Consider the following 25354-nt stretch of genomic DNA (forward strand, 5'->3'; position numbering starts at 1 on the left):
AGATGACCAATTAGATTGGAAAATAAGAAAATAAACGTTCTAGTAGAAAATTTATGTTTTTTTTTTCAGAATTTTCTTTATGCTTTGCTTCTAAAATCTATTTAAATTAAACAGTCTGCATAGAGAATCAATCAGTCTTTGGTGGCATGTAGACGTATACATCCAAATCAACAGGTTTTACATATTAAGAAATGTCAGCTTTGCTCAGAGCAACAATAACAAATCTCAACCTTTCCAGCACAAACCACATGTAACACTGAATTTACATTTTTAGGATCATTCCTCCAGGTGTGGCCTTTGCTGGCAGAGAACAGGGTTAGATTACCTTAAGTGCTCGCTTGGCTCTAAAAAGGAGCTTAAGACATCTTACTTTTCTCTGCTTAGTTGCTGCTGTTTTTATAATGCTGAGTGTCAGGACGGCTCGGCCTACAGGTGAAGGGCAGGGTTCAGTTATTCCCATTACAGAAATCTGATGAAACTTTAGAAAACAGCAAAGACATTTCAGAAAGAAATATCTCTTAACCTAACCTGCTCTTCCATTTGTTTTAAAAGAGGAAAAAGATAAATGCTCTCTAAAATCAATTTAATTCAGTATTATATGCATTTTAATGTGCAGATTATGGGCCTTAAGCTTATCTTGTCATTGTTTCTGTTTTGTTCATTGTATGTCTGTTTTTAGTCAGTTGACACAGTTACACTCACAAGACCTTTATCTAAGAAACATTAGCAGATTTTACATGTTTGTAAGAAACTGACAGATCATTTCATGGCTGTTTTCAAAAGTATTAACCTAAGAATTTGCTGAAGTAGACTTTAGATAACTTGAATGCTTTTGTGAATCCTGCCTTAGAACTCCTCATGTCTTATTTTTTCTCGTAGTTCACCATGTCTGAAATACCATAACTTCTCATCTCTCATGAACTTACACTATGACTCACCTAAATGCGCCTGCAATGTTGTGGCACTTGTGTGTTTGACACTGAGTATTGTGGAACTGCTTCTCAATGGCGTCTTGTGAATGTAAATGTGATCTTTACTTTGGGAGGGTTTTAACAGACTCACTCTGCTCGTGACGCTTACCGTAACGCTTCAAACAGAAAGAGTTTGTAACAAGTCTTGGCAGCAAATCGAAGCTTTGTAAGATAGAGAGCTGTTAGATGTAACAGTGTCACGGCTGTGCTTCTCGACCTGGATCCTCCTGCTGTAAACTCGAGCATTTGCTCAATTAAGATTCACTTTTTGTCACTTTTTGTGACTGCTAATAGAGAGGTTTAAAATTCAAACGAGCAGATAACGTCAGTCACTGATAGAGGCATTTTCAGTGACGGCGAATTTCCCTTTTTGCCTGCTTTTCTACACCTTCACTGAAGCTGAGAGGTTTTAAGTGCTGTAAAATCTGATCACTGCGAAAGTCTCACACGTCTCAAGTTATGGGACAGAATACAGGTGGAGCAGAGACACTACAGCACTAAAAAAAGTGTTGTCTTTCTCATAGTAGGGCCAGAATAGCCTGTCGATCAATTCGCAGGAAACACTCTTCAATAATTCATTTCACACCTTTAGTTTCTCTAGATTCTGTTGCAGTGGTATTTTTTTGGACAGTTATGGTTTTGGTGCTGTATTTCTGCCTCCAGGTTTAGTTCATGTGCAGGATGCAGCATTAAACGTGTTCTCTTGAATTTTTTATACTTCAGAGGTAGCTGTGATTCCTTTCTGCCTGTAGCCTACTCCCGTCCCATGGAGCTGAATCTATAAGGACTAAGGATCCATACTGTGCTAGGGTGGACATTGATTATAACTCTGAATCAAAATTCCGTGGATTTGGTTACCATGGTCCAAGCTGCGGTCGGTATCGACTTGTTTCCACACTCAACACTCACACTGCTATTTCCTACTTCACCCGAGGCGATGAGATTGTAGATCACAGACGAGTTTCTGTGTAGGACCAAAAAAGTTCTTCAGGGCTGCTGAGCCTAAGCAAGTTATTTTTTTATTTTTTAAAATGCAGTTTAGAGTAGTAAAGGGGGGAAGCCTGTCAACTGGAAGACATTGTTCTCTTTCTTTCCAAGAGACAGATGAGTAGATCGATGCCAGTCTCACTTTTGTGCCTTGATTATGGAGATGGAGTCAGAACACAATTAGCTCATAGCTTAGCATAAAGACTGCAAGCAAGCAGAAACAGTTTTCTAAGCTCAGATATCCCTAACAACCCCTGAATTTGGGATTTGGGATTGACAGGGAGAGACATTTATCTATAATAACATCAACCTCTGATTCTGTCAATCCTTCTCTACCTCTCTCCAACTAGTCTCTGCTGTAGAGCTCAGCGGCGTGATTACAATCAGAAACATACATGTAGGGAAAACAGTCACATACAAAATTACAAATGAAGTCTCTCACTGTCTTTCTTCTATCTTTGTGGGAAATTAATGGTCAAGAAATGGCGATTCTGTGTTCCAATTCAACGTAACATGTTTTTTTCTTTAATCTCATGTTAGGGATCAGTAACCTGCCCTCCAATCTGTGTTGGCCTGCCATGCACTCTGCTGACTGGCCCTCTACAGTCGTCTGCCCTCCCTCCTCCTTTCTGTCACCTCCTCCTTCCCCACTCGCTCCACTTCAATCCTGAACCACTCACTACCCCTCCATCTCTCTCTGCCACGGCTGTCCCTTCCCTCTCTCCTCTGAAACTCATCATTGTATTCCTCCCTTCTTTCCTTACCCCGTCTCTCCCTCCATTCGTCTCTTCTCTCCCATATGTTAGGAGGGCAGGATTGGCCGTTTGCTGGCCCCGGCCTCCAGCATCATGGAGGAGGAGCATCAACCAGATGTTTGGTTGATAATTCATACAGTGTTTATGAATCTGAAGAGAGCAGACAGCTACTGACAAGGAGGAGGATTCAGATGGAAGACTGAAGGAACTTTTCTGCATGTTCTGTTTCTGCCTGTGACAGGCAGTTTTGGAGTTATCCTATCTTTGTTCCTCTCTCACTCCCACTCCTCCTCCTTCTTGAGTCAGTTTTGGAGTATATCTAGCCGGGGTGTGATTGGAGGGCGATGCTCCAGGCAGATGTAAATCTGGTGAGGGTTGTTGGCACGGGGGAAACAGTGGAGGACGTCAAATGAAAAGCCTGTCTCCATCTCTGAGTGGGCTGCTGCTGCTGCTGCTGCTAAAGGTGGACTGGCAGTTGTGTGTGTGTGTGTCTGTGTGAAGACGCTGGGTGTTATCAGAAGTTGGGCCCTTGGCCTCTCCTCCTGCAAGCCATGTCAAAAGTGCCCAAGAACAAAAATGTCTCCTGGGTGAGTACTGCCTTTCTGGCTGGTAGGTGGGGGGAGGAGTGGGCAGGGGGTGGAGGGGGAGGGTTTTGTCGGTGGAGTGCTTTTTTGTCAGTCTTCAGTCTGCTTTGGAATTTTGTCATCTCTGGCTGCATTTTCTTATAATGAATGCTCTATTAGAAATTTCAGCATGCAGCCGTTTGGTCTCATGCTTATCCAAAATACAGTTGCTCTGGTTCGGATCAAATAAGGAGCATGTTTTATAGGCTAAGATTCAGGATTCCAGATGGAAAACTGAACAGACATAAACCATTGTCTTTGATGGCTCCTCTGCACATCTGCCTTAATGTGTCCAACAGTAGAGCGGTCAAAACCACCATCCTGCCCAAAATGAAAGCTCATCAACCAAAACAATTCACACCAAAAACCTGTAATAAGCCTCCAGTCAATGGGCGTGGAGTGGGAGGAGTTAACGTGTGCTGAGTTTGCATGACTGCATGTGAATGAAAGTACTTCAACATTTTGGTTCTGTCCACTTGCTACCAACAATGAGTCTTCTTTTTTTTAGGTCAGGGCAGACTTGTAGTTTCTAGCTGTGTGAACACAGTGTAGGACAGAGTGGGAGGTCGGGGTCTGGAGCTTTGCCTGAAATTGTACATGCCATCCATCTCTGCCCCAGCAGCCCTGCCCTGCTCTGGCCCCAGCTTGACAACACACATATATATGTATACACACATACACATGTTGTGGTTGTAAGAAGCTGAGGGACAGATGTTTGTTTATGTATGTGTGAGAGCACATGTGCACATGAACACGTGTCGTGTGTATGCACAGGGGGAGGGAGCCGAGAGGCCTGTGCTTTATGGGTAGGGTTAGGGCTCTGTGGATGATGCCGTGGTAACAAAAATTTAATTTGACAAAACAATCTCAACTTAAGGTCAGCAGCAGATTGAGGTGCCTGAATGGAAATAAGTTGATTTTCAGAGCAGATTTTCACAAAAGGTTCAGTGGGTTCAGATTACTGACAATATTTTAGCTTCCTCGTGTGTTTCACGAGTAGCTCCTTCAACAGCACAGGACGGATGAGACATCCTTATATAACATCTTCACAGTTGTGCTGAGAGTCAAAGTAAGCATGGACTCTGTTTGGGTGCTTTCCCGTCACTTGAGGAGAGCTGGCTATTGCTGGAAGAGATTTTGAGGTGTCATGGAGCAGATTTAGTAAAGCCCTGAGTCTGGTTCCATCCCAGGTCACAGGCTAAATGTCAGGACCTTGTAAGAAGAATTCTGTCTCTTCTCTCTAAAGCAGTAGAGATATTGATAAGGACACTTTTCTGTGTGTACCATCTGGTGCCTGTGTGTGTGTGTGTGTGTGTGTGTGTGTGTGTGTGTGTGTGTGTGTGTGTGTGTGTGTGTGTGTGTGTGTGTGTGTGTGTGTGTGTCTGTGTGTGTGTATGTGTGTGTCTGTGTGCAGCTGTGTATAGTGTAGGTCCAGATGAGTGTCTGACCCAGCGGTCAGTGTCACAGCTCCTTGCTCCACACTGTCACAGCCAGACCCAGCTGACCCAGCCCAGCATTTTCTTTTCCATTCTCACTTATGTAACACTCTCATCTGTGTCCCTTGGCTCCCGAAGCCCTCCCTGGTGATTGTGATACTTCACCATATCACCCATCTGCTGCCTGGCTGTCCGGGTTCCAGACAAATGGACCACGCAGTGTTGCTTACTTTTAAACAGTGGTGGAGGAACTATTCAGATTCTTCTTCTTCTTCTTTTTTTTTTTTTTTTAGGAATACCACAATATAGAAATGCATAAAATTAAAAGTGCTGTATGTAAAGCTTCACCAAAGCAAAAGTATGTAAGTATCACAATTAAAAGTACTTATTTTTCACTGTCCCCCTTTGGTGGTGGTGTGTTAAGCACCACTGTCGGCACCATGTGAAAGGGTCACTTCACACGTTACAATTATTATTATTATTATTATTATTATTATTTGAGTTTATCACACATTAAACTAAAAACTTATACCGGCGAAGGTGAAATAATCCATTATTTACATGATTTTACAGAAGAGTAAAGGCAGTTCCACTCAGTCTGGGGTAACTTGAGGATACAAGAAGAAAATCAGTAATGTGCAGAGGGCAGCCTCTGTGTGCGGCTGATGCTTGGCAAGTACAGAAGTTTTAAGTAGTGACATAATGACACTGAACCAATGTGGTGAGAGAATATCGTGTTTGAGCTCTCTGGGTGATGAAAGCAGGGTTTGCCTGTAGTTGTAGTTTACGCTGTAAATCGGACACGCAGAGGAATTATGCACTACTAGCTTTTTAATTTCATCTTTCTATTTTGGAGTCAGGCCATTATAATACTCCCATTTGCGCAGCCAAACCTCGGGAAGTTGTTCGGATGCACACGCACACACTAATCAGGCATCACACGCGCAGAGGACGGAGCCAACCAACTCTGGTCAACAGCGTTAATGAGACGTTCCTCACTGCGCGTTATTTAACAGTCATGAGCAGCGCGGTCGGGTCGGACACCTTCTTCGGTGCTTGAGGTCAGAGTGAGCGGTCTGCGGCGCAACAGATGCCGCACCGAGAAATAAGCCTTTAATACCCCTAGGACTCGGGAAAGGGTAACAACACTCAACTCACAATAGAGACTTAAGTGAAACCCCTCACGCAACTCATCCGTGTCTCCGGCGGTGTCCTGTGCGTCGCGGTTGCTTGGGAGATATCTCACCTTTACGCACGAAACGACGCTCAAAGGAACGACGTTTTTGTAAAAATATTCAGCGGCATCTTCGGATACATGCACCTGTTCTAGAGGTAAAACCAGTCTCATGGCATACTTGTCCATGCCCCTTTTACTGGAGCCAGGTGAACGATAATTTGAACTGGTCGTTACAACCGTGGGATAAGACTAGTGGACTGCTTTAATCACCATGCCACCCAAGAAAAAGGTAAAATATTTAAGGTTCTTGTGTTTTTCGTGTGCGTGTGTGTGTGTGTGTGTGTGTGTGTGTGTGTTTGTCTATGTGTGTGCTGAACAGGAAGGGTAGGAGAATACACCATCTGTTGCACTGGGCGTTAATCCTTGTGTGAGGCCTTTCCACATCATTGCACTCACTGAAACAGTCACAATGCGCATGGCAGAGAGAGATGCATATCCACATGCATGTATCATGTCATGTGTCCAATTGAATACCACAGGCTTCAGAGAGAGTGTTGCATAACTAATGGCCTGTAAAGATCAGATGGATTAAATCTCTTTTCTTGCCCATTTCTTTCCCTTATGACTCTTGGACTTAGTGTGAACTTGTGAAATTGTGTAACTTGTCCTTATTTTCACTCCATGTATGATTGAAGTTTTGCATTATAGCAGCAGCAAGTGTAGTTAGGTCTCATTCCCACGTTGCACAAACCATATGCTTACTGTACATCTTTGTTAAGTAAGTAGAGCAGTCATTGTATTATTTTTGTAACCTATCGGTCTTGTAGTTTGATTGAATGTGGAAAACCAAAAGTAGCGCCACAGTGAGAGGAAAACTAGCCCTGTACGTTTCTCACTTATTACTGTTATATTCAAATGACCAAACTAAGCATCCACCTAACAGTCTACCCCGTAGAACAGCACTTACTGCTGACTTACTGCTGACTATTCAAACCATCTGGATGAAAAAGATTTTCTATCCACTGCATGACAAAAAAGATTTTTAGCCTTCCTTGGCTGCAACAAATTTTTTATTTGTCATTCTGAACGAGGAAGATTTTGTGTCCTTCTGGCTACTTGTAGAGGAGAGAACCTGAGAAACTATAAGCTATAGAAACTATAAGCAAAATGTTTATATTAGAGTCTTTCAGCTCAGAGCTTTTAAAGCCTGCAACTTTACTGCTTTTGTTCACTGTCAGCACCTGAAGAACCAGATACTTCCCTCATGAGTTGGTGAGGACCCAAAAGAGCTAAAAGCGAGTGAAAACTGGGGGTACATTCAAGAGGTGGCCAGGAACACAACTCCAAATGAACTCTAATGTTGTTCAGAATCTGCAGGATGTGTGAATAACCAACACTTTGGTTGCTAACGTGTTGGCTGTTGCAACTTAAAGGAATGTAATGAAAAGACATGAGAGACTCAAACTGGAACTTGAGGCATACTGTCTTGGATTTCAGTTTGCTGGTTAGTGCTGGCCCACTATTTGTTGCCCAGAATAGGAAAAGCCTCTTAGTAGCCGTTACTGGGGCAGATACCTGCTCCTCTTCCAGGCAAGAAGTGGAGCAATAAGGCGCTGGAGCTGTCTGGAAAGTTCCAGAACACTCCTTGGTAGAGCTGTTTCATTTGGCTTCCAAGTTTATAATTGTATTGTTTTCGTTTTCCCCCTGCTGTATGTCCGACTTTCTTGTGTTGACAAAAAATTTGCTCAACATTTTTCATATTGCAGACGAGTGGCAGAGATGACAGTTGCAGTGACAGAGGTGGTTTAATAATTGCCTCAGTGCAAACGGGAGAAATGATCATAACAGGAATGGTTGGCAAAATGCTTTTTTATAATCCCCACACTAACCCCCCCACCCCCTTACACCAACTCTAATCATGTTGCATCACAGTGCTGTGCAGCACGGAAGAGTGGAGAGACTTGCTATCTATGAACTATAAATGAAAACATATCTTTTACAGGAGGCAATCAAGCCAGGAATTAAGTCATATAGATGATGTTAATGCAGCTATTGTATTTCTGTCTGATGACTGTCAGGGAGCCTGAGCACATGGAGTCCAAGCAGCAGTGTTGGCTGTCTGTGAGGAGTTTGCATTTGTCTCTCTCTCTCTAAATCCTGGATTGACGCATGCTATCTTAATCTCCTTACTCAGAGACAATCATGACCCAGAGAGAGAGAGCCCAGATACACATTGCTTTTTCCCTTGTAATGATTTTTTCCTTTGCAGTCTATTTTTTTTCTTTTTCACATTCTTTCAAATGTGCAGATTCTCTCTAAAGAACAAGTTAAATGCCACGAATGAGTATTCATTACCTGCAAATTGGAAATGGTGATGTTATGTTACTCTACTATCATTATTGTTGCATTTACATTCAGGGTAAGGCCTGAAGTCGCTCTACAAGAAATGAATCCAAAAGGTATTGACTGTTTGCTGAACCTCCTCCTCTAAACAGAAACTGTCCACTCATACCTGAGCAAACCGGACTTACACTATAACAATGTGATCCATATAGAAAGGGTTTGGATGATGGTTTCGTTTTTTTTTTTTACCCTACCCAAAACCGAAAATACAAAAGCAAAAATAAAGGTAAGAATTGGATGAAGCAGTGTTTCTATCTGCTCTAACAAAAGCTGCAAACATTAGCATCCATTCATTTCAGAAACAAATTATATTTGTGAGTGTTAAATTTGCCACAGTAATCAATGTAAAACACATATGTTGTGTGAGAAAGGAAAGCTTGACATGTAGGGGATTGGGGCTTAGGTAACAGTCGATAAATTGAAGTTGTTTCCACTTTTAAACTCTTCGTCTGACCACAAACTGGAAACATCAGTAGTAAAGATCAAACCCATATTAACATACTGTACAGATTTGCTGCCTCTTTCGATCTATAATTGGAGATCTAAAGGGCTGCGATGCAGCCTTTAACTCCACAGACGGAGTCTCATGCCAAAGTAAAGGTGGCGGTGCCAGCCTGGCCATATCTGCTCTATGGTAGCATCAGGCTGAGGGCGTGGAGCCAGTCTTCTTCAGACAGATGATGCCAAGCAACTGATTAGACAGGGCTTGGAGAAAACCAAATTGGAACACACAGTGCATGCAAATGAACGGGCTGATAATGACCAAGAGATCGAGTTGCAAAGAAGCCATCAGTGGAAAAACATAACATAAGTAAATGAGCAGCAGCTAAAAATAAAGGTTTTTCAGAATTCCTCACCTACAGGCAGAGCCAACACTCGAAAATATTTATAGGTGAAAATGAGGAAGTTTCGAACACCTGGGCTCAGTGCCAGCAGCTCATTGGAGGGCTGACAGGAAATTAGTCACAATTAGATTAGTGACCTGCTCTACAGACAACAGTGAACTGTTTTAAAGGGTGCTTCGGAAGCAGGCAGTGTTTTTGTCCTTTCTCATGCACAATTTTGTCCGCTGGGCCTCCCCCCTCAGCAGTTGAGATTCACCAAAGTTAACCATAAAATCCTGCATGATGAACCTATTTGGTAGGAAAGTTGACAGTGGCAGTCATGGTGTTTCCTCACACAGCAAGATTCAGAGCTCACTGTTCTCCTCAAAGTTGTCGTTTCATCTTATACTCAGATGCCACAGATCTGCTCATACTGGAGCCGCTGTGTGGTGATGTGGAAACTCTTCACCTAAGGTGTCTTTTCGTAGCTACAAATGAGCCATAGGTAATGGCAGCACCTGGGGAGCAGCCAGCAAGGTGCAGAGAGCTGCAGGGAGAAAGTAGCAGGAGCATGCACACTGCATCTCCCAGTGCAAACAATCAGAATAACACTGCCTACTAAAGCAAGCAGACTCTCTCTCTCTCTCACACACACACACACACACACACACACACATCCACCCCCTGTGGTCTGTCATCCACCCTTTATCTAGAAAACAGTGTGCTGAACCCTGCTCTCTCAGTCACTGTGGAGCTGTATGTTCACATAGTTCAGCCCAACACTGCTGCTTCCATGTGGACTCTGTTCTGATTCTGGATCAGTCTGAGGTGTGTGAGAAAGATGCACATACCGTGCAGGGTAAGCAAGAATCTGCTGCTGCTCTATTATTAAATCATCTTCCTTCCTGTTCGTCTATGTCTTCTTAAAATGCTCATTTATGCCATTTGTGCATGTGTTTATCAGTCTACTTATGGACGAATAAAAGCTTGAAAAGCTTGGCTTTTAACCGACTTGAACGACAGTTTGTCGTTAGATGTTTGACATCTTCAGCTGTGAGAAGTACAGTAGCAGTGATGCTGAATGCTGCCAAGCTGACCTAATAATACTGACATTCTCTATGGAGATCTGTCAGTTCAATAGCCCTTCATTGGATCTCCCACTGATTTAGATGTACTGCTCGATTACAGCGTATTTGATTAGTCTGTGAGGATGTAGTGGATTTCACTAAACACTTGGAGTTAAAGACTTAGAGCTGGAGATGTGGAGGATAAATTATTTCTCATGTCTTACGTGTATTTCTCTGAGGATCACAGCATATAGATTAAAGTATTTTCATCTGTGGGAGTCATTTATGCTTAGGTGGCATTTTTCTCTCAATGGTTGCCATGGAAACGGCTCCCCATTTGTTGAGGGATTGTGCAGCAGGAATGGTATCTTTAGTGACACAAGAGCACATTATTTGCTGCAATGGATAATTTCTACTTGTGCTGAACTTGGGATATTTTGCCAAGTCTGGAGAAGAGGGATGGATGGGTGGATCATTTTTCTGTCAGAGATACTGTATACTATTTCTGCCCTAGTGAGGAGGCATTTCGTGAATCATCACTGTTACAGCTTTACACTTTCTTAAGCTCCTATTATATTCACCAGCTTTAACGTCTGAGATCTGGGGAGACAGTGACATCCTTAGACATATGGTAGTCTTATAGTTGAGGTCATTGGGGCAAACAAAACCAGCAGACACATAATCAGACAAACTGTGAACAAATGCAATGTTTAATCATTATTGTTAGTTCTCTGATTTTTTTTTGGAAGACAGAAACATACTGCTTGAAAAGCATAAATCTTGTCCTGTGTGTTGGTTGTCTAAGTGAGCATTTCTTTGTGTTTTTCTGGTGTTCCAAAATATAATGTGCTCGTTATCGACCCCTGAGACGGGGTCGATAATGAGGTAAAACACCCACCGCAACTAAGGTACAACTCCATTGCTCACTTGACAAACAACCTTGAGCAAACCACTCAAAGGTGAGATTTATGATTTGGGGTTTTTTTAACTGTTTGTTTCTGTTTCACAAGAAAAAAGTCTTCAAGGATGAGGATTGTCTGGCAAACGCACAACACACAGCACATAACTTCTTCCTTAATCTTTTCTTGTCCTCAGCTTCAGTATTATGTGCGACAGGTCGTTTCTTAGATTGTCTTTGTTGATTTTCTTTAGTCTGAAGCTTATGTTTTTTTTATTATTTTTATTTTTTATTTTTTATTTCTTCTTTCTGTAGTTTGTTGTAAATATGTTCTTATGAACAGAGAGAGAAGAGGATCAATGCAGACATAATTTTCTAAAGTACTAAAACAAATGAAACAATAAAGACGTAAATATGAAGAAAAAAAAGGTCAGTCTGCTGTATATGTCTTTAATGTGAATATCATTTGCATCTCAGTCTTTCTTTAAGACCTAGACCAGAGTTCAGTTTGTCCTCTGGGGAATTGCAGTGCTCCAGGCCAGCCAGCTGGCTCCTGGTGACTCGATGGCTCTGATTATTTCAGTGTAGGGATGGAATCCATCTCCCCAATCAGACGCTCCTTTCCTAATGTACTCCCCTGGCATGTGCCGAAAGAGCTGTGTAAACGCTTTTGAGTGGGAAAGGAGTCACCTTCAGGTAGCACACGAGAGGCTTTACTTGTTCACATCATCCTTGTCCTCCACCTTCCTTTGCCCACCCTCTAAGCCATGTAATCACACTAATGGGCTGGGATGGGTCTCCAGCAGGGAGGGACACAAGGATCAGCAAAGGGAGAGGAAGGTGAAGAGATAGAGGGATAAATAAAGGAGTGGGTTGGAGAGTTTTAAAAAAGACAATAGGAATAGGAAATTCAACTTCAAAAAGTTAACTCTTCCGCTATGTTTTTAGGGCTAAAAAAAAAACAGCTTTCATATATTTCAAATAAAAGCACTAGCATATTTGATAAGCTGGAAACAGATTGTTTGTGGCATGTTTGCTTGAAAAAAACTGGGGTTTGGAGCTATTTAACTATATAGTGAAAGTAAAGTCGTAGCCTTTTGATTTACAAGTTTGAGCACTGCTGTTGATTTTAAAGCTCGTCCTTTTGTAAAATTCAGCCTAGATCTATGCTGTGATGTCCGTGCTCTAGGCTATTAAGATGGCCATGAAGTTATCAAGTAAAGATATGTGAATGATTTTGACATTTTCTTATAATACTCTAAGGTAAGACATGACTTTCATACAAGTGTAAAAATCCTATCAATAATTCATGTGATTCCCTAATTTTTGCTTCTCTTCTCCCAGACAGTACACATCTCTAAGTCACCTGCAGTAGTGAGCTCAACATTGTTTAATAATTCAGCGGGGGCGTTTTGTACTGTTGGCTGGGTGACTTTGGCTTGCAGGAGAGGCGGGTGCTGTGCGAACAGATGTCTACACCAGTCATGGGTAAACAAAAACCCATGCCTGGGCATAATTCTGCTCCAGGGAGATTTACTTCCTCCTCCGCTCTTATTCCCTCCCCATCATGTTGAATTCTCAGTCTTGACATTGTCTCCGCTGCATCCTCCTGCTGCTCTGTATACTCTAATTACCAACGCTGTCCCACCTTGTTAATACATCATGTCCTCTTCCTTCTTTTGTCACATTGTTTGAGGCCTTATTTGCATCCAAAATCAATTTTTCAAATCATTAAAAAAAATCTCTTCTATTTTATTTTTTCAGTTTAACTTTCAAAGCAATTGACTAGTTTTATTTGGCTCTTTTGCTTTGGCCTTGGTAGCGCTACTTTAGGTGTGTTTTGGTCTGTACTGGACTCGTCTTCACACAACTTTGACAAATTACACATTGTTTGAAAGCTCTAAGTCTTCTGACTCTATTTGTTCAAAGCATTTTAGGATCCTCATATCACATATTATTTTCATTCTTGTGCACAAAAACAGGAGTGTCTGCAGCAGCTTTATTCATTTTTAGGCTCCGTTTGTAATTGAGATTTAAGCACTTATACTTTTGTGTCCATCCTGAATAACTGACATGTCCTTCAGCCTCAGCTGTAGTTTGTGTTAAGTGCACAATAGCTTTGTTTAGCTGTAAGCCAGCTAACTACGAATTTCTCACAAAAGTATCTTTGCATCAGCTTGCTCCAGCTCTCCTTCAGTCTTCTCATTTAATTTCATAATACAGGCTATTAAAGCGGAGTCTTTGGGACTTGAAGATAGTTCCATCACAACTGTTGGCCTATAGTAATGACATGCTGCATAATCCATCATTGTCAAAGTCAGACCATCTCACGAGAGTCAGGCAGCGCAGCGTACACTCATTTGTAATAACGCAGAGAGCAGGACTGGGTGACGGGGTAAAGGAGAGCCAAAGGGAAATAGTTCTTTGCTGGTTGAGCATGAGGTCTGCACAGGGATCACAGTCTGGACTGACTTTCATATTCATTCAGTGTAGCCTCATAAGCCTCTTTAATGAACATAAAACACTTTGTGAAATATGGTTTTAGTAAAAAAAAAAAAAAAAACAAAAAAAAACTGATAGCCCCACTGCAACACTAGACTGATTTATCATTTGTGATCACGTTTTATATAAAATGTATTCATACTTTGATGGTCGGTAGTGTGCATACTTATAGAACTTGAACTACATTAATGTAATTTCTATTTCTACATGTCTCTTACATTAGCTAGAGTCTGTGGCATACACTAGCTACTATCTTGGGAAAAATCGTGATTTTGTTTAAATATTGTAAAGGTTATTACATTTTTAGGCTTTGAGTTGCCTGAAGGACGTTAGGTTGTCAAAAGTTTCTTCAGTAAAAAATCCACTTTTCAGTCAGTGCGACTTTTGCTCTACACCATGAACCAAAATGATAGACAAATGAAGGAATCGTTTTCAATGCTCCAGCATATGTAGATTATGTAGATTCACAAATCACACAGCTGGTTGTTCAAACTCTGGCTTCTCCTGTCTATGTGCTCAAGTGTCCTAAGACACTGAACCCGGAATTGTTTGTTGGAAAAAGACACTGGATACAAGTGTCTGGCAAATTAATGTAACTTAGCAAAGGTTCTATTAAGTAGAACAAAAACTGTGAAATGTATGTAACCATATGAGATACAGCATGAAATATTGAAGCTATTACTAAAGTTTCATGTCATTGGTGTGCACAGGATACAAATGTCACCATGTGTGAAAACATTTTGAAATTAGATTTGTGAATATTGACTTTGACACACCAAGGACTCAGGATCACTGTTTTGTTAAAATGCACCAGACTGTCTACAACGGAGAGAGCTGATTTGTGACTCTGGGATACAAGTGTGTATCTTGAATGCCAGATTGACGCGGGGGGCTGTGCCACCTCCTGGCTATGACACAGAGGGCATTAATTAGCATGTCTTTGAGGGGACAATCTAATCTCTGGGACACATGGCACATAAACCTGAGCATCCCAGGAGGGATCCGCTGCAACACCTCTTGACAGTTAAAGGCAGGTGGGTTCCAGGAAAAGGAACAGCAAATGAGAAGGCACATCTAGCAATTGTTATCAGTTCACAAGCTTAAAAGTGAAGTGTCCAGTCAGTCTGGGCTGGGATTGAAATAAATTTTTAGGAACTGATGAAACAAAATAATTTTATTTATCGTTTTGACCTCCCATAGGTTAAAGCACTGGCACAATCTTATTTGTCAAATCAGTCTTTTAAATTTTGCTACAACTTCTAAAAAAAATTTTTAAAAAACCTTCTTGTCTGACCTATATTTGACTTGATTCTTCTCATTATTTTGGTGTTTCATATTTTTTGATTAATCATCATCATTTCTCCTGCAGGGAGAGCGTCAGGATTCGGATGTCGTTGAGGAAAGAAACGCCCAGGTGCAGCTGGAGAAGGCCAAGGTACTTTCTCCCTGTTGCATCATGGTCTCACCCAACCTGACCCACCACTGCTCTCACAGACTCATTTTCCAGAGAGGCTGCTCTCAAGGACATGATTACATCACACACAGGACACACAGACATCAGGACACTGGATTAGCGGAGCAACATTCTGCTATTAAAATCAGTCATTGTTGTCTCCATCCTTGTTATCACTTTATGTGCTCAACATCTGGAGAACAGATAATAATGAAGGATGCTGATTATTGTGTTAAAAACTTATTTGTATTGCTTTTAGTGATGACAGGTTATGACGGGTTAAAAAAAAAAAAAAAAGACCAATCTGAGACTAATCCAAAAGTGAGCCATCCACTTTTTACCAGATATATACCTATTAATCAATAAATGAAAGTCAATTATAACTTCTTATAAAGGTGTGGGTGGGGTATCCACTTTTCTGGAGATATATTGACCATGAAGTCCAAACACACAAACATATCAAAATATCACAGCTCATGTCAAACTCTTCGTCCCTCTTTGCCTTTTAAGCAACGCCTGCTGATTCACATCCCGTTGAATATTGAATTAAATCCTCCCCCACAGATTTAATGTGCTCCCACTGGTGCTTTGTAATTAAGGCGGCAGACGCACTCGGCCTGTCCCCTGCTGACCCCACAGCCTCTCCCACAGCCTCATCTTCCCATAGTGGAGTAATTAGCAGCTTGATCGGGATGCCACTGACATTTGACTCTGATAGGATTACAGCACCAACATGCAGGCATTCAATCAGGGAGAAACATGCAGAAGCTACTGTGCAGCAAAGAGGAAGATGCAGTGGACTTTTTTTCACAGTAGACAAGTTGACTTGTCATAGTAGGAAAAGCACAGGGGTTACTAATAACATTAACTATGGCTCTGTTCAATTCAAGTGTCCCAGTAAGTCATGACAGTGTGATTGTGAGCTGGCATGCTTAATACCCTGATCCTGAAACTGAGGCAGCTAAACAAAGTTATTATTTACACCTGTTTCATGCTGTGCATACAGGTTCATGCTCCCAGGTATGCACACCATCATTTTATCCTAAATGTATAATGGTGTTAGTATTGTGCGGCCTGCAAGGAATAATTATAACTTTGTACCTACTGTACACAAGTACACAAACCATTTGTAGCAGATTACAGTATTTAATGTACTATATGTATGAAAATGTGCTTCTTTATGGGTCTAATTTTACATTAGTTCCTCTTCTCCACTACATCATTGGTTCTTAGTACTTGTAAGAAAAAATATTTTTAATGTGCAAATTCATGATAATGTCGGTTATCAATTTAAAGTGAGTGAAATATGAATTACTTTTTGTGTGAGCAGTTTTTCGACATCCATTAGTGACAACATTTTGTTCTGAACACCTGTCCTATGTCCCCAGTACAAGCCTGTGGCGTTCGCTGTACGTTGCAACTTCTCTTACACTCCAGCAGACGACGACAACGTCCCCGTACCGGGCCAAGCTGTCACCTTTGAGGCCAGAGACTTCCTACATGTCAAAGAGGTTTGAGACAAATAAAATTTGGATCATGGTGCAGGTGGATACAGAGTACAGTAGATAAGAAAGGCATAAAATGCAATAATACTGAAGTTAGTGACTAACATTGTCAGAGCAAAGAATGTGAACTATGTCTAGAAATCAATCTATTTGTTTGTTTTTAATTTCCAGAAGTTTAACAATGATTGGTGGATCGGACGGCCGGTGAAGGAGGATGGTGTGGTGGGCTTCATCCCCAGTCCAGTCAATCTGGAAACCATTCTCATCAGAAGAGAAGTCCAGGCAAGGAAAGCTGCCAAGGCCTTAGCCAAGTATGTATATCATGCTGCTCTTTCCACTGGATTCACCACAGGAGGGTTTTATAATAATCTTCATTTGTACAACACAGATGCAAACAAAACATCATTACAAAGTGATATACAGAGGATATTTCGGGCATTCAGCTGATGCTCTTTGAAAACATCAGGAGATTAGTCAAACTACATTATCATTAGAAAGATGATATCAGCATGATAAGGATCACACCAGGAATTGTTCTGTAGATAGAAGCAAAAAGTAACAATGGGGGAAAATAGAGAAGAGTGAAAAACCTGTTAAATGAAGGAATAACAATAATAAAGTAAATTCTGGCAATGTGCTGAGCAGCTTCTTGTCATATCTGTATTTTAAGCTTATCAAAATGTATTTATTCACATTAATTAGGTTGCCATTCAAAACTGTAATATTTCTGTTTGCATCCAAACAAAAAGTGATTACTGATCAAAATTGGATCTTTGTTTTAGTTATTTATCATTTTAGTGACCTACAAATGTTAAAAGCAAAACCTAATTAGATATGACAAGGGATTCAAATGATATTAAACCACAATCGTACACACAGTAGAATACAAACAACATCTTAATCATATTTTGCCTCGAGCCTCAGAGATCATCTACTAATCCTACTACCTGGTGCCAGGTTGCTTGTTCTGTCAGTGTTAGTGTGTTAGTTTGTGGTACATGCACATTTATTTGGGAACTGAGTCTTTTTAAACAATATTTGGCCCGTTATATAGAAAGGGCCCAAGATAATGTCAGCCACATGCATTTAGGTCCAAGTATAGTCAGTTTTATTTTTTATAGCCCAAAATATCAAAGCACAAATTTGCTTCCAGCTGCATTACAATCTGTAACAACAACCGCTGTCCTTAGGCCCTTATCATGTCAGTGGTGCATGTTCCCCAGCAAATTTGTGATTAATCAAATTACCACAAACAGAGTCATAACAGATTCTTTTTGTTTTTTTATTAGTTTCCCTGGTTTTCAGGCAGCCTTTGGTGTCCATTCATTCAGCACGGTGTATAATCAACTTTCAGAGAATTGTCATTCTATGGAAATACAAAAGTACGAATCGTTGGTCAGTCAATAGGTTGTTTTTACTTTAATCAGCTCAGCAGGCAAGAAGATCCACTACACGCTGCCAGATTTTGGCTTGACCTATTTAGGCTGACAGAAACACATCTAGAGGATCTTGGAAATTTGGATTTGGTGGCAACTGAATGTACTGAATCACTTCAAGGGATTTACTCTCTTAGATTTACATAGCCGTGTCTCATATAAGTAGATAAACAGTCTGAAAGCACAAAATCTTTTATTGCATAGACATAAAGTGCTCTATTTCCATCATAGCTGAATAATTGGAATTCAGGCTGTAAAGAAAACCCCAATTTATGAGTGAGAAAAATGAAACATCATCTAATTTTGGACTTTTCTCTCAATTCAGCAAAGCAGCAGCTCAAACAGCTCAAGATATGAACTCAAAGAAATACACTCCTCCATCACAAGGTCAGTGTGTAACACACAGTGTAAAAAGATTTTTTGTTGTCAGTTGTAATGATTGGTGGGTTAACAATCTGTACCGTTCTTATCATTCTCTATGAACAGCCAATCAGCAAGTGAAAAAGAAACCGGTACGTGACTGTCTGTTTATTGCTGTCTAGGAAAACTATATTTCTGTGGCAGCTGATCCTGATACATTGTGTTTTGGACATACATAATATTAAATTAAGAGTTTAGGTAAACTAGAAACATAACATAGCTTTAATCAGTTTCTCTCCCAGTTTCAGATTGCTAGAAATAATCCATGTTCATTTAACAAAATATTTGTGTTAGTGTCACCAAATGCAGAAAGATTATTGATCCAAAGAATAAAAAAAAAATAAAGAGTATTGACTGAGGCTGTCAAATAAAAACTTAATCCACTGTTAGTTATATGTTGCTTGTGGTTTGAACAGATAACATCTTGATGTACTGTATCTAATATACTGAATAAATCTTCTGTTTCTTTGTGGCTATAGGGGGAGCAGGTGGCTATGTATGATGTTGTGCCTACAATGCGTCCTGTGGTTCTAATGGGACCATCCCTGAAGGGATTAGAGGTGAGTCTCCCTCACACACAGTCTCACTTAGTTCCCAATAAGTTGTTTGTTTGTTTGTTTTTTACTTGTTAGGGGCCTAAGATGCTGTAAAGCTGAGAAATATTTTCAAATAATTATTGGTAGTTAGTGTTGAACTTGGATAAAAGGGGATTTTATTTAAAATCTGTTTTCTGTGTAATTTCAGGTTACAGATATGATGCAAAAAGCACTATTTGACTTTTTAAAACATCGATTTGAAGGCAGGTAAGTTCTGATTTAGTTCTTCAGTGTCACACCTTTTACATGGAAATAAAACATAATGAAAATCATGGCTGTAATAATAGTATAAAATAATAATGCTTGTTGCTTTATCTCTCCTCCAGAATTACTATTACACGGGTCACAGCAGACATCTCTCTGGCTAAACGGTCCATCCTCAACAACCCTGGAAAAAAGGCCTTAATTGACCGCTCCAACACCCGGTCCAATCTAGGTACATGTTTTTATCATCCTAACCTGCAGCCAGGAGTCGTGGCAAATAATCTTTGGTACCTCGTTTATCTGTTTGTAGAGCCTGACGGTTGGAGTTTACCTCATCAGGACACTTCAGATTGTATCAGTCACAGCAAAACAACACTTAATTGATTTTTAAAATAACTTCTTGTAATTGTCTTAGCCCTCTGGCGGTCTTTGTATTGTCCCTTGTGGTAAAGCTCACCCACTTGGAACTCTAATTAGGTTAAAACAAGCAACCGATACTCTCTGACCCAGGTGTGAAATTAATGTGTCAGACACATTTGCACTTTTTTTTTTTTGAACTTGAAACACTACTGTTACAACACCACAAAGATGAACCCTCATTTTACATGATAATAGACTGTCTTTGCCCCAGTAACATTGTACAGTAGGTCTAAAGTCTAAATCCCCCTGTCCCCCTTTGGTTAGAAGGAGACAGAATAGGTATAGAACAGAAAGGGGATAAGATTTACTTGGTTTTCTCTACTCTTGTCTTTCTCATTGCTCTCTCATCCCAGATGCTGCCGGTATGTATGACTGAAAGCACTGGTAGTCCATGTGTGTTTGAATGCTCCACCTTCCGTCCTTTCTTCTTTTGATTACCTCATATCAGCTGCCACTATTAACAGACACTGTTTTCATTTTTACATATACACAGATATTATCTTATCTTACTTATCCTACAAAAACTAGACTGAACTTAGTCAAGATTATTTGTGTTAGTGGGTTCACCTTTATGTCAGATGTAATTTGCCTTTGTTTGTGAACTTTATTTGTGAAATTTGTGAAAAATTCTTAAAGGGCTGAAAAATCCACAGTCTCCTTCATGCCCTGTTTTCCTGCTCTCCCTCTAGTGGCCAAACTTTATACTACTCCTCCCATGAGCGTAACACATCCTGGTTGTCATCATGGATTAGTTAGAAACATAAAAATACAACAAAGTTTTATTAGGTAGGCGGTCTAATCTGTTTAGGTTTTTTTCTGTGCCATTTGTGACAGGTTTGTGCACTTTTTGCTTGATTGTGTATTTTTTGATAACTTGATTATGTATTTCCAACCAAACCTGTTGTTGGGTGGTTTAACTTTCAAATTAAAGGATTTTAGATTTATTCCTCCTTTCTGGATCATGATTTCAAAAAATAGAGAAAAAAACATTGATTCTGTTATGCTCATATGTACCTTTGTACCCGTGTTCCAGATGAATTATAGGTAAATGATCAATACAGGAAATTACGATTAAAGGCTATAGGTCAATAATCTAAATACATCCTCATAAGCTAACTGTGAGATATGGCGTCTTGTTTCGAATGTAAGCAAGGAAAGAAAAGATGCACAACTGATGGATGGATTTCCGGGACCTTAGGTGTTAATATCATGCTTCTACTGTCTGTTTTTACAGCCCAGATCCAGGGGGAGGTGGAGCGTATCTTTGAGCTCGCCCGCAGCCTGCAGCTGGTAGTTCTAGATGCAGACACAATCAACCACCCTCTACAGGTGTCCAAGACTTCCTTGGCTCCAATCCTGGTTTACGTCAAGATCTCCTCACCAAAAGTAAGCTTCAACAGAAAGTGCTGTAGAAATAGATAAAGTACATTTTCCTAAAAGTGAGCTCCACTTTTTTTTTGGACTGGCTGTTCCTCAGTTTTCAGTATTTTGTAGTGTGTGTGTATCATGATCCTGGAAAATGCCAACAGCTACTGTAAACATGTGTCTTTCTCTGCTTCTTTGATCTCCTCCTTCTTTTCACTCCTGTTGTGTAGGTGTTGACCAGGCTGATCAAGACAAGAGGGAAGTCTCAAACCAAACATCTTAATGTTCAGCTAGTGGCAGCAGACAAGCTTGCCCAGTGTCCACCAGTGAGTACCATCTAGTGGCCACTGTGTAAAATTGGTGAAGGGAGTTAATGGACATTGGATGAACGAATGGATGCTACTGATATTGTGTCAAATCATGTCAGATGTCTCAGTTGTTGTCCAGAATTATACATTTGGATTTGTGAATCTGGGAATAACTGACTATGAATTCGGAAAAAAGCAGTACTGAGAAACAGCACTGATGTCATTTCCTTGGAATTTTTTTTCTGGGAATTTAGGGGATTTAGCAGCTCGGGGGGAGTTCACACATGATTGGCATTTTGTTTAAGCTGATTTCAGTATTTTTAGATACAGTCTATTTGAATTTTACAACTGTTAGGTCAACCAAAAAAAAAAAAAAAAAACATAAAATGTGGGAGGGCTTTGAAACAGCACCTAGACCTTCATGTTGGGAAACAAAACTAACAGAAAGTATAATTTAAGAGCTAATGAGATGAATAAAATATGAAAAATACTAATGAAAATTTTTGAAAAGACTTTTGGTGCCCACATATGCCCTGTCTTACAGATTATATTTTAAAACACTGTCTCAGGTGCGTTCTGCCTTGTTTCCTACTGTTGATCTTTAACTTATTCTTGTCCCTTTTTTGTTTTACTATAGGAAATGTTTGATGTCATCTTAGATGAAAACCAGCTAACAGACGCCTGTGAGCACATTGCTGATTACCTGGAGTCCTACTGGAGAGCCACACACCCTCCAGAAATGGAGCCTACCAACGCACTGGTGGCCCAGCTGGCTGAGAATACACTGCCCACCAATCCTTCAGGAATATCCATACGTCAAACACAGGTACATACTGTATATGGGGGAAAAGGCTATATATACAATAAAGTAATAGACTATAATATAATTTTGAAAGATTTCACACTGTCATCTCATCTCATCCCACTCATCTTATCTGTGCAGAGGGTCTGCTGAAGGTGGAAAGACTGTTTGCTATATAAATTCTGATTTCAGAGGGAATAGTTATGTTTAATGACAGAAACTTCACAGTGTGATGCATCTGTATTTGTTTCCATTTTCATCTAACATTTTCATTTCATTTCTTCTCATCCTACTCCACTGGAAAGTTGCTGAAATGAGATAGGTCTACCTCTGGTGAGTGAGATACCTTCAAATTCTACTGTAGCTACATTTTCACCATTCCACCGCTGTAATGGAGATGAGTTACAGTAGCGCCTTCTTTAGAAGTTAGCTAAAAATGATGTGTATGTGCTGTCTGAAAAAAACTTATATGCAAACATTTTCAATTGAAGGATAAAGAAACTCGCTGAAAATCAGTAAAATGACGTTTCAGAGTTGAATTTCCATTGTTCCCATTACCTTTGTAAGTTGCACAGTTTATGGCAAAAACAAATTTCATGTTCATCTCTCCATAAGCTCTCATCATTCTAGTTTATTTTCTGCCTCCCAACTTTTTCTAACATCTACAGTGAAATTACTTTGAAACCTTCAACTAAAAAAAGTGGTTTTAGTCAATTTTTTTCAGAGTGTAACAGCTGTAAGATTAGCTTGTCTAATTTTTTTTTTTTTCTGGTCTGCTGTACTATATAACTTTGGTTAATTTGGTCATTGTTGGCTAAGCTACTTACAGTTATGATTATTTTTGACATTTTATACAACAGATAATTTAGTAATGCGGTTAAGTCAAAAGTGAAAACTATATTACTAATGTAGTGAAATAGTGAAAATAAATAGTAGCTGCAGAGAAGCCTGAGGCAGTCTCTTTTTTTTTTTTTGCACAAGGCTGCGCTGAGTGTTCCAACATCCCGTGAGAAAACTGAGTATTATCATCCAAGAATATTCAAATTGCCTCTGATGTGACTGCCAATGTAGGCACATGGGGGCCAGCTGCCTCCCAACAGCAGCTCTGTGTGTATATTTGAATTTGTGTGGGCTTGAAAAGTGTAGTTGCCTGAATTTGAAGACACATGTATAGTACATACATGACGTGAGTAGTCAGATGACATCATGCTGCAATTTTTTTGTTCCAGGATGAGCAGAAAAACAAAAAGTCAACTGCCCCCAAGAGGAAGGGCTCCCGTGAGAACCATCTAGACCAGGACCCCCCTTCAGCCCAGGCTCAGGAGCAGAGGGCTGAGGAGGGCCAAAGAGAGGAGGAGGAACGGCTCCTGAGGACTGAACCAAAGAGACCCCAGCACACGCACCACCATCACCATCACCACCACCACCGCCGGATGGAGCACCACAGTCACATCCAGCACAGCCAAACATCCGGTGGCATGGAAATACAGTCGAGCAGGGATTATAGCCAGAGGCTTCCCCGCAGGCACCTGCCTGAGGAGAGGGAGGAGGAGGTGGAGGATCTGGCAGAGGAGGATGAAGAGGAGGCTCGCTTTAACCACCGGGGCCATAACCACCACCACCATAACAGCAACCACCATCATCACCACCACCACCATCAGCATCACCGTGGGAACAGTCAGCCACACGTCGAAGAGGACTACGAGCAGGAGCACAATGAACGCAATCGGCAGCACAGGCATCACCAGCATATTCCACCACGGACACACCACACGGATCACTATCCTGTACACAATCATCACAACTACCATCACCACCACACCAGAGACAGAGACAGACACAAGGACAGGGAAAGAGACAGAGACAGGGATCGCGGTAGAGATAGAGACAGAGATGCAAGACAATGGCACAGAGATTCTTATATACACTCATGACTGTTGTTTCTACTGTGGTTTGGTGCATGGTTTTATGCTGCTCATATTATAATGCACTAATGGTCAGGGCAGAGTGTGTCATCTTTGTAGAAAAAATTTCTCCGTATATTGTTTGCCATTTTTACCCTCTGCCACATGCACACACTTTGTCCTTCATTCTTATTCTTTACTAAAATGAATTTTAGCACTTGTAGGATACATTTTTGTCAGTTATTTTTCATTTAATTCATATGGCTCTATATGTATTTTTGCACAAACACTGTTCAAGATTAAACTGCATCTGTTCACTCATGAAATATTCTCTTCCAAAGAAGGGCGGCATTTTACTTTAGCTTCAGTTTCCATTAATCTGTCAATTGTTTTCTTTGTTAATTGTTTTGTCAATAAAATGTCAGAAAATAGTGAAGGTTACAATTTCCCAGGTCTAAGTGACATCCTCAATATCTTGTTTTGTCCAAGACCAAAACCCAAAGATATTCAGTTTACTATCATATATGCCAAATAAAAACATTATGTCTGCACATTGGAGGAGCTAGAACCAGCAAATATTTGGTATTTTTGCTTAAAACAACAACAACAACATTTGGTTTCAGCTTCTCAAATGTGAAGACTTGCTGCTTTTTCCTCAGTTTTATATTATTGTAAATTGTGGATCTTTGTTTTAGACAGCTGGTCCCACAAAACAAGCAAATTGAACACATCACTGTGGCCTCTGAGAAATTGTGATGTGTATTTTTTCACTATTTTGGATATTTTATATACAAAATTATTAATTAAAGCAAGGTTAATCCAAATGAAAGTAATCATTGGTTGCAGACGAAAACAGATTATGAAGTAATTAACTCATACTCTCAAGATAACAGGACAAAATAAAATCACTGAATCACAATCTGTTCTTGGCTTCCCATTCAATCCATTCTATGATTTCAGTCTCTACAAAGTTACACAATGTTTTGTCTAATCAAATGGTCAAATATGGGATCAACTAACTTGTATGTGTGTTTCAGTGTCATGTCTTACTCTGCCCCGTGTATTTAAAATCAGATGCGTATCTTCAGAAGCCAACAGTTAATTTTAAACATTGGTACTGAAAGTCAAACTATTTTTCTACTTGATTCTAAAGGGAAGTCATACTTTACTTCCTACTTTTTAAAATGGTGTTCAAGCATATTTATTGACCTGCATTTGCTCTGTCTGGAAGCATGAATAATCTTTTGGTGACACTGACCTGTGCTATATGCTGGATACTCTATGCATCTTCTTGTGAT

The 25354-nt window shown here is 40.3% G+C and overlaps 1 protein-coding gene across 1 annotated transcript; it reads left to right on the plus strand.

Moving 5' to 3' along the window:
• The first annotated feature begins 6161 nt into the window (after positions 1–6161).
• Positions 6162–24411, plus strand: LOC121193079 (voltage-dependent L-type calcium channel subunit beta-3-like). Its single transcript, XM_041055203.1, has 14 exons — positions 6162–6238; positions 15013–15078; positions 16485–16607; positions 16773–16912; positions 18363–18424; positions 18524–18549; positions 18937–19017; positions 19202–19260; positions 19380–19489; positions 20031–20039; positions 20912–21063; positions 21273–21368; positions 21988–22176; positions 23382–24411. Exons 1-14 carry the CDS (start codon positions 6221–6223, stop codon positions 24084–24086), a joined length of 1836 nt encoding a protein of 611 aa, XP_040911137.1. The 5' UTR covers positions 6162–6220; the 3' UTR covers positions 24087–24411.
• The last annotated feature ends 943 nt before the right edge of the window (positions 24412–25354 follow it).

Source organism: Toxotes jaculatrix, chromosome 14, assembly GCF_017976425.1.
Source record: "Toxotes jaculatrix isolate fToxJac2 chromosome 14, fToxJac2.pri, whole genome shotgun sequence".
Taxonomy (NCBI): Eukaryota; Metazoa; Chordata; class Actinopteri; family Toxotidae; genus Toxotes; species Toxotes jaculatrix.

Coding starts and splice junctions, on each gene's coding strand:
- LOC121193079 (XM_041055203.1), top strand. Junction 15,079..16,484: donor TGCAGCTGGAGAAGGCCAAG/GTACTTTCTCCC, acceptor CTATGTCCCCAG/TACAAGCCTGTGGCGTTCGC. Junction 18,550..18,936: donor AGCAAGTGAAAAAGAAACCG/GTACGTGACTGT, acceptor TTGTGGCTATAG/GGGGAGCAGGTGGCTATGTA.